At 27.5% G+C, this 14628-nt stretch overlaps 1 protein-coding gene across 1 annotated transcript; it reads right to left on the bottom strand.

Moving 5' to 3' along the window:
• Positions 1-4815: 4815 nt before the first annotated feature.
• On the bottom strand, positions 4816-7078 carry LOC107008998 (pectinesterase-like). Its single transcript, XM_015208241.2, has 2 exons — positions 6075-7078; positions 4816-5653 (listed from the first exon to the last, which is right to left on the bottom strand). Exons 1-2 carry the CDS (start codon positions 7027-7029, stop codon positions 4962-4964), a joined length of 1647 nt encoding a protein of 548 aa, XP_015063727.1. The 5' UTR covers positions 7030-7078; the 3' UTR covers positions 4816-4961.
• Positions 7079-14628: the final 7550 nt, after the last annotated feature.

Below are 14628 nucleotides of genomic sequence, written 5' to 3'. Positions count from 1 at the left end.
TTGCAGCTAATCATAAAAGTCTTATCCTTAATTTACTTTTTATTTTTCATAATTATTAATTAAGATACATAGTTCAAGTCTTCTATTTTCTCATTGGCGCATTTTTTTTTCTTCCTTTTAACGAGTCTCTTTAGTTTAGAACAAAATTAATTAGTTAGAATTTGAGATACCTTAATTAAGTACTATCAAATAACGGTATTCTTACCAACTGTCAGGTTTTTTTTTTTTTTTTAAAAGGTAAGAAATCAGAATAAATAATCGAATCTAAATCTTTAGTTTAAATTGTTTAATCCAAATTGGTTGAAATCATTCTCCTTTTAGATAATTAATATATTTGTAGCATTACACAAGTCATGTGGCGTTCTCTAATTTATTTATTTATTTTTACTAGCAAAAATCCCACCTAATTGCAATGTGTAATTTGGAGAGTGAATGAAATATAAAAAACAATAATTGGAAGTTGGAACCACGTTTGTATGTAATAATTCTAATGCAGCATCGTGGAAGTTTCATATTGCTCCAATTACAAATGTGTTGATCACCTTCAGACAGCTGCTGCTTTTAATTTGTAGTCCAAATCTTGAAAGATTATTATTCAAGAATTTTATTCTGCGTGTTAGTAGTTTTGGATTATTAAAATTTAAAAATAAATCAGTTTTGCGTGATGTTACATCGGAAATTTTGATGCAGCTGTAGATTATAGATATGAAAGGAATGTTATAACTAATTAATTGGAACTAATTTATGTACATGCGGTATGCCTTATTTATTTATTTATTTTTAGATCTTTTTCATCATACGATAATAATTTTTATCGTTGTGCGAAGAATTTTCTTTAATTAAACAACGTTTAAATCTAAGGATCAAAGTGCGTCTGTCAATGAATATTGATGTGCACTTGTCGAGTGAAATATATATCTAATGATGAAATAAAATTGCCGATAGTTTATTATCTGACGTAAAAGGTAAAAATCTACATTTATTGGGTAGTTCTACCTGCTAATTAAACTGATTTCACAATTAGATCAGCCTATGCAGGTCCAAAAATTCAAATTTGGGTAAGTAAATATTAGTGTTAAACATCTATATTGTATCTTAGTAATCAGTAAAAAGTTTTGAGTTTAAGATCTGATATCGATCGGTCCAACACATAGGGTATGGGAGAGGTAGAATTACCTAATAGCTCAAAATCGTTCCATTTCAAATGCAATTTTTTACGGGTGTAATCGCACAATCAAAATAACAACCAAGAAAATGTAGATCTTTTGTATATCATTACCATATGATATACATAAAAATACATTCTTTGATACAAACTAGTATATATATTTTTGTATATTTATATTTGAGATAATTACTTGTATGGATTTCTTTTAAAAAATAATTACTTATTTTAAATATACTCTTTAATTATTTACCATTTATAGCAATATATAACAATATTATGTATTTGATTGAATTTCTCTCTCTCTCGCTTTTTTCTTCTTTTACTCTCTCGCTTTTTTAAATTTATCGCTCTGTCTCATTCTTTCTACCTTTTTTTCTTTTTTTCTTGTTCTTTCTCCCTCTCGGTACTGTTACTCTTTTTCCTTTTCTTTGTCTTTATCTTTCAACTTTCTTTGATAGAATATTTAATGATTCACTGAATAAAATTTGTAATAATAACTAATTAGACAAGAAATATAATTATAAAAATAAAGTGACATAATGAACTGTAAGATGAATTAAGTTTGACTTAAAAATTTATTACACATATATTAAAGTTGAATTAGAAGAGAATTAGTCATGGATGCAAATGTAGCAAATGAAAGAGCTTCTTTGATCCGTAAATTGAATAAAACTTGTATCAATAATGAATAAAAAAGTAGTTCAATCTTAACAAATCAACCAATAAATTACAAAATGAATTTAACTTGTATATAAAAGTGTATTACACAAATATTAAAGTTGAGCTAGAAGAGATAATTAAGAATGAATAAAAAACGTAACTAATAAAAGATCACACAATGATCTATAAAGTGAACTAAACATGTATCAATAATGAATTAAATAAGTATCCAAACGAAAGAGTATTCAATGATTCGTAGATTGAATAAAACTTGTTCCAATAATTAATTAGACGCAAGTAATTGGATAGTAACAAATGAAGATACATAGTAAACTACCAAATGAATTAAACTTCAACTAAAAACATATTACACACATGTTAAAGTTGAAGTAGAAGCGAATCAAACATGAATGCAAACTATAGCAAACAAAAGAGCATTATGTGATTTATAAACTGAGTAAAACTTGTATATATTAATAATAAATTAAACAAGTAATTTAATTATAACAAATCAAACCAATAAACTGCAAAATGAATTAACTTGTATTAAAAGTGCATTACACAAATATAAAAGTTGAATTAGAAAAGAGAATTAAGCATGAATAAAAAATGTAACTAATGAAAAACCAGACAATGATCTCTAGAGTGAATTAACCTTGTGTCAATAATGAATTAAACAAGTAATCTAATAGTAATAAATTATAAACTACAACATGAATAAAAAAATTGTGTCAAAAGTGTATTACATAACAATAAAGTTGAATTAGAAGAGAATATTAACAATAGACGAAAAAACGTAACTAACGAAAGACAAGATAATAATCTATAGATTGAATTAAACTTGTAGTATTCATGAATAAAATATGTATTATATGTGTGTTATAAATTATTTTGATTTGTATCTCAAAAACATGAGTGATGTTTGCAATATGTATTATGCCGATCCTATAATGTATTACAAGTGTGTTATTTAAATTATTTTGGTTGATATCACTAAAAAAGGAGTGAAGTTTGTAATATGTATTATAAATTGTATTGTTCATGATTTTAATACAATTTTAATAGAACATTGAAACATATCTAATACAACTTTAATAAAATTGTGATGTATTTTCATAAACTTCACCTTTTTCGAATTTAAATCTAATATTTCCCATAAAATCAATTATAAACTTAACCAAATCCTCTTATTCAATTATCTGTAAGAACTAAGAACAACCTATCCAGACTAATCACAAATTCGTAAATTTCAAATGATGAATTCAAAATTTGAAGTTTTATAATGACCATCAATGATGAACTCTTGCACCTGTAATTTAAAGATTTGATTTTTTAGCTTAAAAATATGATTTTGTAAAAATTTTTATTTTTTTGTTTCTTTTCTCATTGTGTTTTTTTTTTTTGGTAAAAATAATAAAATATGGGCAAAAACTAATTTGAGGATAGTTATTTAAATGAAAGTTTCAAAAAAGAAGAAGATTTAGAGAAAAAAAAGAAGAGGAAGACAAAATTTTATAGAGAAAGAGACAAAGAAGTAGAAGAATAAAAAAAAAAGCTAAGGAAGAAGAGAAAAGGACAGAGAAAGAGGCGAGCGACTGTATTAAAAAACGTTATATTTCGTTATAAAATTTATATTGACATAGATGATAAATATTTAATATTTATTTAATAACATATTTATGTGATTTACCCTTTTTATTTAGCTAGAAAATGCTCCGTTCCGTTCTCTTTTGCTAGTATTAGCACCTGGCCCATTGTTTTTGTACTCACCATATATAGTACAATGTGTCCAAGCCCAAATCACCATCCCATGGGGCCAACCTTGTGGATCTATATAATTCTCAATGTAAGAATCCAATATGTATATTGTTGTTTGAGTATGTTATAAATAGATAGTTAAAATTAAGGAAGGGTAGAGATTCTCATACACTTCAAAGATGAAATCGACGGTTCCAATTATGTAACAATCCTTGTAGAATTGACGTTATGTGTCCTGGTACGAATATATTTTGCAGCTGTTGATGTCAAAATGCAGATTTTGTGCTATAAAGTTTTAACGCACGACTTCTTTTGTGATATTCGTTAAAAAGAAATGCATATAATATTTCAACAATTATTATACGTTAAACTTTCTTGAATAAAAAGAAAATTCAAGCACAATTCTATCAATAACCACAATCTATCCATGATATATATTCTCTTCATCTACTTTTAATTGTTATGGTTTCTTTTTTTAGAGCCAAACAATAAGAATTTTGACTTACATTTATTTTCCATCATATTAATAAACAAAAAATTACACTTTATAGTACTTTTCTTATAATTTTTTAATATCTAAAATATTTTGTTTGTAATATTGAATTAATGTATTCTAATTTAACTTTGAAAATTAATTAAATTGACTTTAAAAGAACGACAATTTGTCAATTAAAAGCATATGAAGGGATTTTATAAATGTGTGTTGTCTTGTGGATATGTTGTTTCCAATGCTAACAACATGCAACACTCTCAATTAGAGAATCTAACCAATTGAGCTATTAAATTTTTAATCTTAGTCTAACTAATTGAGCTATTAAATTTTTATGTGCGGATGTATGATTATTGGGATTTGGGATCGTATGGCCTCTTCAATTAATGCTAGTATGTCATAAGTACCAAATTTTGTTTCCTTTCTTTGTCAGAAACATCGTAATTTGTACATGGTAGATATATACTGTACGACTCATTCTCAGATGGAGTATATTTGTAGGACACATTCTCAGATCATGTGACGTTGTAAAAGAAGTGTACATTGGCCAAAAAAAAAATTAAGTGGGAGATGAATACTGAATTAAAAAGACAGTAACATTACTTTTTAAAGATCTAGTTGGACAATAACAATATATGCCATTTTAAAAAAAAAAATTAATATGATGCAATATCCACGGTGACTCAAAATCAATCACTGTAATGAAACCACCAACACACATAAAAAAGAGTCTTATATATAGGTTTAATTAAAATAATACCTGTCAAGTTTATTACTAATTTGATCAATTAGTGATGATTGATAGCGTTCACACCGGAGAGCCACAGCTCATTTGTACATTACTAGAAACAACCTTAATTAAAATCAATAAATTAAAAAAGTTTGTCAGAGTCCTTCAGTGTAAGCGACGCCAGTAGATTTTAACCATGCTGCTCCTTGAATCAGCTGACCCACAGTGAATTTTGTGGCCTCAGATGTAGTTAAAGCTTTATGATAACCAGGCCAGTTTACTCTCTTACTAATTCCAGCACCAGCTCCTTTGTTCATGTACTCACCATAATACAGTGTTTTCAATGCAAAATCACCGTCCCATTCTGACCAACCTGCTGGATCAATATGGTCTCCAATGTTGGACTGCATATACACGGTCCGTGAATACGCCTTCCATGGTCTGCCCAAATATGTCTTCACGGACCCTTTCACTGGCTCAAGGTCCGAGCTAGGAATAATGTCACAATTTTGAATTGAAGTTCCTGTATTTTGGTTTGGATCTTCACGACCTTGGGCCGTAACCATGTTCTTCTGTCCGCTCATGGGCTTTCGTGCTGCCAGTTTAGAGTTTTGGAATACAACTGCTGCGTTACCGAATATGAAATCGACAGTGCCAGTGATGTAACAGTCTCTGTAGAATTGACGGAGTGTGTGGGTATAGAGAGTGTCCTGGAATGCATCCATTTTGCAGCGGTTGATAACGGATTGATCTGCTCCAACACGAAGGGCCACTGCTTGGTGCTTTTGTGGCCCTGCTGTGTTTTGGAATTGTATATCTTGGGCTATGAATCCATCCCCAACAGCAGCTGCATTTAAAATATATTAACGGGGTGACTCGACAGTGTTTAAATTTAAGGGCTTCATTTTTTATAATAATAGGTTATAATTTATTTTTTTTAAGAAATATTGAATACTATTTGTAGAAAAAGTGAACTTTTTATGAAAATGAAAAAATTATTAGAAGAAATTTGACATATTTAGAATATTATATCCCATGAAAAATAATTTAAAATAAAAATAATTATATTATCAATTGAAAACTAAAAGAAATCAATTATTTAAGTTATTAATAATTCAAATTTAAGATTTTTGCTTGAGGCTACTAATATGCTCGAGCCGCTACCGTAGACAACCAAAGTAAACTTCATCAATTCTCCAAAATATATATATATATATATATATATATATATATATTGCATAAATGATGTGAGAAAAAAACAATTTTACCAACAGTTGCAGAGTTGAAAGTTGTTGCACCATCCACAACATTCAAGTTGCCAGTAATAATAGTAGCATCCATGCCATCACCCACAAGCATTATATTCTTCTTAGTTTTCCCTATCTCAATATTTTCTTTATAAGTTCCTTTTTTGACATAAATAACATATCGAGTCTTACTATTATCTGGAGCAGACGCAACTGCTTCTTTTACGGTTTTGTATTTTCCACTACCATCTTTAGCCACTACAACATTGGCTGCTATTGCATTTGCTGAAAGTTGCAAAAGTCTTCTATCATTAGCACTAACCCATGAGGGCAATCCATCACTAACTGTTGCTACAATATTCTTTTGTGGTGCAATTGCAACCATCAAGGCCAAGGAAGTCCTTGCTCTTGCTACCAAATCATTCAACATAGGCTCCATAATAGACCGGACCTGGCCATTTAGCCCATCAATGCAAGTAACATGGTTCGTGAGAATGCTACTTAGCCATGAATGAACATCAAAATGGGCTTGGGCCGTTAGGTTCCCAAGTCCCATCATGGAGTCCATTAATCTATCCCTTGACAAATCCATCAACTCTAAACAATCTTCTAGAGCTCCTTGTTCCTGGCCATTATTGATCCGACCATTCACATTGCTCGCCAAATGGATCGTCTCGTGGATTTTTAACGATGATTTATTCAAAACCATCTGTAACAAATCAACTGTTTTTGTGTCCATCACACCAGCAGGTGCAACCTCAGACAGCATGGCTAAGCAAGATGGCTGATGATGGGCTGTATCACAAACACGGGTTGTCAAGGAAATTGATGTACCATTTATGGCCCAGATTGAAATTAATCCAACTGAGCCCACAATGGCAGCTAAGGAAAGAAGAACATAGAAAGCTTTAGTAGAAGAGGTGGATTTTGTTTTGGGAGAATCTAACAATGGTTGAGAGGAATAATTAGTAGTCATGACTTAATTACTACCAAAGTGGAATGAGCTTGAAATTTGCTGTGAATATTGTTATTGCTAGTGGTCTTAAATAGACTAAAATATACCAGCACTAGTGTCAATTTCCATAATTGTTTCTTGTTTGCAACTTGCAAGGAAAAAGGTTCACGTAAAGTAGCTAGCTAGACTTTAATAAAACTACTAATTTGAATTATTTACAAGGTGGGGAAGGGGTTCACGATCGTAAAAATAATACATTTTTTTTAAAATTTAATATGATGCACAAATGAGTCTGATTTTATTGGTAAATGTTTATCACCAACACTAGTATGTGCTTGGTGAAACTGTAGCAACTGAAGTTTAATTTCCTTAAGATTCATAAGTGATCTCGATCGGGAAACTTTGTCATAACCTGAATAATCACTCCATTAACAAACAACGAGTTCAGCGACAATAACATAACTATCGTTGTATTATTTATATCTAACGTCATGATAAATATGAGTATTTATAATTAGCAATTCGTTAAAGGCTTTAATAACTATAATATTGTCATTAACTCAAATACTGAATAATCGATAAATATTTATACGGTAATAATACTGGTAAAAGGCACTAATTTATTGCTAGTGTCTGTTTACTTTAGTGAATTCATCTACTAATTTATATGTGATCATACAAATTATGAGAGTGAACTTAAACAAGTACCTTCCAGATATCTCTTATGTTTATGTTTATTTGAATTCATGTAATCGGTCTACTAAATTTTATTCTTATCTATTGCAAATTGCGAATCAAATTTGATTTGGCGGGTTTAATACGAATCAATTTATGTTAAACTATTATGTATGATGAAACATAACCTTGCTATTTTTTTTAATCGGTAAAATTTTATTTAACATGCCTGTTCGCCTAGAAACTTGCAACTATGAAAAAATCGTACTCTATCCATCAACTTTGTTTGATACTATTCTTTTATTTGTGCGTTAACCAAATTGATATATTTGATTGGGCATAAATTTAAGGGTTTTTTTTTTAAAAAAAAGGTGTGGTCTAAAATAATTTTTTTTGATGTATGTGTGAATATAAATTATCAAATTAGAGGAGAATATAAAATTTAAAGTTAAATTGTTACTATATTAATCCTCGTAAATTTTATTATTTTTATACACGTGAGAGAATTAAATGGATCTCATAGGCCTTTAGAACATTGAAAAGTCAATTGAAGCAGTAAATGATCCCAGCTTTAGGTTTATTAATCCTATAATATAAACGGAAAGCATTATTATTATAGCTGAGGCAGTAAAGTTGCTAATTAGTCTCTAATATATTTAAAGCTCTAGTTCACCATCTTTATTAGACATACATCTATATTATATATATTAAAATGTAGTTATATTTTTAAATAAATTTTTTATCTAATTACTGCGAATTAAAAGTTTACTACTCCCTCGGTTTAAAAAGACTGATCTTTTTTCTTTTTTAATATGTTTAAAAAAGAATGATTTTTTATTTTTTGGTAACATTTTAATTTAACTTTCCACTTGACATGTTTAAGGCCACAAGATTAAAAGACAATTTTGTACATTTGACATAACTTTGATTTAGGATCACAATATTCAAAAAAAGGTCTTCTTTATTTTCTTAAACTCCGTGCCAAGTTAAATTAGATTATTCTTTGTGAACGGAGGGAGTATTATATATTGAAAAAGATACACGCGCGCGCGCGCGCGCACACACACACACATATTATTTTATTTTATTATTATAAAATACATGAAAATAGGAATAGGGACGAGCGAAATGTGGAGGCATATAGTCATGTATTTCAGATACATGTGGATGACGCTTCAAATAAATAGGACAGAGGGGAGCGAAATGGAGAGTCAAATAGGCATACATATTAGATACATGCATATGTATATATCTGGTGATTAACATGTATTTGGTATCAAAGATTGGTGAGCCATATAGGAGGGAGGCAAATGAGATTTGTCTATGTATACCAAGTAGACGATAGTACATGTGAATTCACTTTGATACATTATATCTAAAATAAATTATACCTAATTTTGACTTCATATATTTCTAAATACATATATCTGGACGCACCAAACTTTAATAAAATTCACTTACTAAATAAAGTATATCTAAATAATTTGATCCTAAACTAATGAAATTTTGCGTAAGTTTCTAATTATGAAACTTATTAATCTGTATAGTGTGACCGTGATCATCTGATGAAAGTGCAGGCGTTTTCTTAAAACAAATAGCAATTCGATATAAAATTATATTATCTTAGGTAGAATGTCAAGTACTTCTTTTATTTTTAATTAAAAAATTTTAAATTTAAATCATTTTAAGTTGTTAAAAAGTGCTTCACTTAAATTTTTCGATGCAAATTAGATTTCACATTTACCAATTTTATAAGTAACATCCACTTGGACAATAATGTTATGGATATTATTATTCTTCTAAATAAATATTAAATCTGCTGATAAAGTCCAAAACCATGGGCGTTGTTAAGCAATTATTATTCTCTGTTTTGTAAAAGCCTATTGTGTTATTGACATTATTTAAATAGTAATATATGCAACATGCAGTAATTACATTCATGACTTTCTCTTTATAGTGTCGGTCTTCGGAGTTTTAGTGCGATAATGTTAAAATTATCCAAGAAAATAACAATAATTATTAGTATTCCCACAGTGTTTAAAGTTAGGAATATTAAAAGCAGCCATCACAGTAGAAAATCTATCATCTATGGGGCCCTCGGATTCCTTCAATCAAGTATACATAAACTAATTAATACTTTCATTTATTATGAGTAACGTAAAATGATAATTTTATTATTTTTTCTGAAAAAAGCCTGTAAAAATAATTCACACTGCTTAGCTTTCAATTTGCTTCTTTGCCAAAAGAGGAGAGCTTCCAATACTGTCAATGTTCAAACAATTTTTATCTTTTTCATATTCCTATGTCTCTAGAGTCAATAGATCTATATTAGGTAATTTACTAACCTAATCACTTATTATCAAGGGTGGATCTACGTGTTAGAGAGGGGTGCCACAGCACCCAGTAAACTCGATTGAAACTTCGTATATCTATGTGTATATATATAATATAGACAATATATATTAAATTTTCCGCTCCTCAACAACAAGCAAATGCCTGGTGCCAATGGTGAAAGTTCATGTTTTGAACTTCAACATTGCGTGTTCGATTCTAATGGGGCACAATTTTTATATAAAATTTTATTTCCGTATTAGTAGCCCCATAAATAATCTACATAGTATCCTTTTTTTTACATTTTTATGTTATATAGACGTAAATTTGCTAATATTTTTGTTGTAATTTTTATTAATTTTTTTCCTCCTTTTTTATTTTAAGCATGAATTTATGTTACATATTTTTTGTTTTAGTCTATTTTCAAAAATGTTGTCTATTTATTATTAAAAATAACTAAGTTTTAAATTATTATTTTTACCTTAATGGAATAATTTATAATCGCACAAACATTTAAAATTTATTTTAGACTATAAGTTATTATTTTACCTTAATGAAATAATTTATAGTCACACAAATATTTAAGATTTATTTTAGAAAATAAATTTCAAAAGTGTTGAGGATGGGGGAGTAACAATTTTCTTATTCCAACTAGTTTTTACTAGCTCCACTCTTTCGTCTAAATTTCAGAAACTCGGCAATCTCTTACTCTTTGTTCTAAAACATTTGGATGCGTATAAAAAAAATCCAACTGTGATAATTTAAATCTTTTTGAAAGTTTTAATTTATAAAATAAAATGTGTGTTGCAATTAATGATAACATAAAAATCTTAATGAAATAACAATTGATTTCTGTTCGGCATTTTTAGATTGTCAGTTAGTAAGAGCGAATACTTCGTCTATGACATTGAAATTATGTATGTGAAATTTTGCGAGCTCTTTATATTCAGCTTATTGTATAAAACGTGAAATATTTATAAATATAAATATGTCATCATTGAGTTTTTTTGGAATAAGAAAACTCGCCGAGTGCAATTTAAATGGAATATATATATTTTTTATTTTTATGTAAATACAAATATTATGGGAAAAAAATATTTTTTATGCAAAATCATAATATTTTTTGTTGAATTTATTTATCTCATAAACTAAAATGATGAATAACAAAATAAGTTCATCCCAAATTGCTATTTACATGGCCTAAAATAGGTTAGTATTTGATCGATTTGATGAACATAACGTATGACACTCATAACCTTAAAATTCTGGATCCGTCTCTGCTTATTATCATTACATCATATTAAGGTCTATCATGTAGAAGCACTTATAAATATTTCATTAAGGGTAAATGAAATATTTTGAAGTTAAAAAAATATTTTTTAGTTATTGTAAGTTGACATTTTTTAATTTGGAGGATGGATTAAAAGGAAAAAAAATGACAGGTGAGATATAAAATGGAATGAAAGAAGTATAATTTTACTAGTAAAAATTGAAATATCAATCAATCTTATTCCTGTCTCTGTGAAATAGAAAGTTATGTTATTTTTTTTTTATAAGCCTTCGACTTCTCCAACTAGTTTTTCTCTTTAGACGGAGGAAGTAATATTTTACACCAATTTTTCACAGGTTATTACAATGCAACTCCATTATCTTAATTATTCTCAATGTCTTATTTTATATGGCATGTTTTAAATTTTGAGATTCAAATATATTTATTTTTAATCACAATTTTTTTATACATTTTGAAATTATTAATTATTATAAATTATAATACTTTTTACGTAATTAATAAATATACAAATTTTATTTTTAAAAAGTAAATTTTTTCATACATAAATTTTTAATTAAATTTAAATTATTTAACTCATAAAAATAAAAAATATCAAATAAATTGATTGAGAAAATATTTTCTTCCGGCGGATTCATTGATAAGGTTGGTAGGTGAGTAAATGAATGAATATATATAATTAACTGGTCAATCTCAAAGTCCCCACGTGACTGTTGTTTTTATACTAAAATATAAGTGGAAGTCATTGTTGTGATGTTTATTGGATAGGGAATCATCTTGTCGTTTAATTTAGGTCACTTTATAGAACGTATGAAAGCAGTGGAGGAGAGTGCGGCTTTTCGTCGCAAAATTATAACGTATTTTGTCTATATTGCATATAGATATTCATTAATTTTTAAGTAATTTTATTTTTTCATTTTTGACATTCCTTAATCGAAAAGTGAACTTTCACAACTTCATTAGATTAGCTAAATTATTCATTTTATTCATGAAAGTTAAACTAAATTTTTTCTAAATTTCAAAAAAGTTTACGTGTAAATGGAGTTTAATCATTTAATTCAATTTTATTGAACAAATTAATAATCGATCAATTATTAATCCCGTTTATTTTGATGAAACCCTAACACCAATTAAAGTTCACTCTTCCCTCTAGGAAAAAAAATAAATTACTCCATCATATTTCCTCGTTCTACTTTTCAAATTTGAAACTAATCGCCTAAATTAAATCATCTATTCGATACAAATTAATTCTCTATTTAAGCAAAATATTCTTTTGGAAAAACATGCTTTCTTGTCTTCACTACTAATAAATTAATTCTCTATGACAATATAAGCATTTGTCGCAATGATTAGTGTAAACAAAAATTTGTATACCCTCATATATATATATCGATTCATCAATTAAAAATAAAAATAAAAAACTTATTCCGATTCTAACCTGTGTTAGTTTTGTGAAAAGAAAAACATGAACCAAAAATTGTATTCGCTGCTATATTTTTATATGTAAAGAGGAAAAAGTAATAATCAAACAATACTGCATATATAACATATGCTAGATTTTACGCAGAGATTATTATTTTCTTATTTTTAAAGGAACAATGTATGATAGTATAATATATGAATTGAAAAAGTTCTATACTAAATTAATTTTTAAATATGAATTGGAACCCCCCAACGTATTCCTAAAATCTCAGAGACACACTTATACTATACTAAGGTCCTATTATCCTCCTAAACTTATTTTATAAATAATTTTTTTACCCTTTTTACGGCCTATGTGGTACTAGCTTTAAAAAAAATGTAAACATGTGATGGACTCACAAGATAGTGTCACGTAGACCGAAAAGGGGTAGAAAGTTATTTATAAAATAAGTTCAGGGGTAGTAGAATCTTAGTATAATATAAGTGTGTCTTGAGATTTCAGGCATAGGTTGGGGGATACTTGCGCATTTTCCCATATGAATTTGATTATAGTAAAAACTCACCAAATTAATATATGGGTGACTATGAAATATTATTATTTTATAAAGATATTATTAATCAAAAAATTATATTTAATTATTTATTATAAGAGTGCTTTGAGATTCAAAGTTTAGAAGAAATTACAAATATCATCGGAAAAATCAATGTTGATGATGGAATTGAAGATAATTCTATACCTTTTGAAACCAGTGGCGTAAGAAAACACTTATTACTCTTGAACTTTTCACAATTTTATGGTGCAAATCAAAAAGACAAGACCGAAATTTTAGGATACAATATGAAAAGTTGGAGACGAGCTTCAATTAGATTTAAATTTTGATAAAAAAACGAAAACAATAGAATCACAGTTCACTAAATTGTCTTAGATATATTTGTAATTTTATAGAATTATTAATTTATAATATTTATTGAACCATATATTTATATAGGGGTCTTCTAAAAATATATTACCTTATCGAAATAAATAACTTTTTTTAATTGGCCCAATTCTATATTGGAGAAAAATATATTATCAATTATATACATTAATTAATATGAATATTATAATAAATATTCTCATATTAATCATTACTTTTTAAAAAGTATACAAAATTAAAATAAACAAATAAAAATGAACAAAAGAATAATTAATGTCTATGTATTTTTTAGCTAATGAATAAACAAATCAAATAGAACACCAGAATGCCATACAACACAAAGGAGTACAGAAAATACATTAATCGATAGTAGGTGGTTACTCCCGCTTTTTTTAGTACAGTTAGTTTCACTTGTTTTTCTTTTCTTAATTGTTGATAGATCATTTCTTCTCTCTCTCAATGCTTGTTGTTTTTAGGGGTCGTTTGACAGAGAGTATTAAGAAAAGTAATTGAAATATTATGTATAATATTATTTACTATTATGTTTGGTTGGAATTTTTGGTTCTTATATAATTAATTCATGAATTAGTTATATATCCTATACGGTATTAGAATGTGTATAATTAATACCTTTCGTTTGGTGATATTAGTCACAGGACTAATCTAGGTAAAGAAAAAAATACCTCCTCAAATCCTTTTGATCATTTTGTTTATATATTTTCTTGATTTTATATTTTATATTTATACTGATAAATTTATTTAAATAAATTAGCTTATAAATTTTATTATTTGGATATAATTTTTTGTTAATAAAATACGAGTTATTTAATCTACTTATTATTAATATAAAATATTATAATTCGACTAATATGCTAATGTTGATTTATGAATTTAAGAACAATTTATAAGTCAAATATTGTCTCTTAATGGAAATCCGTTAAACATTAAACAGGTAGTCTAAAACAACAATATATATATATATATATA

This window comes from Solanum pennellii, chromosome 2, assembly GCF_001406875.1.
Source record: "Solanum pennellii chromosome 2, SPENNV200".
In the NCBI taxonomy this organism is placed as follows: domain Eukaryota; kingdom Viridiplantae; phylum Streptophyta; class Magnoliopsida; order Solanales; family Solanaceae; genus Solanum; species Solanum pennellii.
Note: the sequence above shows the minus strand (reverse complement) of the source record. Positions and strands in the feature narration are given on the sequence as shown.

What these genes read in the sequence shown, in the direction of transcription:
- LOC107008998 (XM_015208241.2), bottom strand. Translation starts at nt 7,029, where the DNA reads ATGACTACTAATTATTCCTCTCAACCATTGTTAGATTCTCCCAAAACA. An exon ending in TTTCAACTCTGCAACTGTTG is followed by an intron (nt 5,654 to 6,074) that starts GTAAAATTGTTT and finishes TTTTAAATGCAG; the next exon opens with CTGCTGTTGGGGATGGATTC.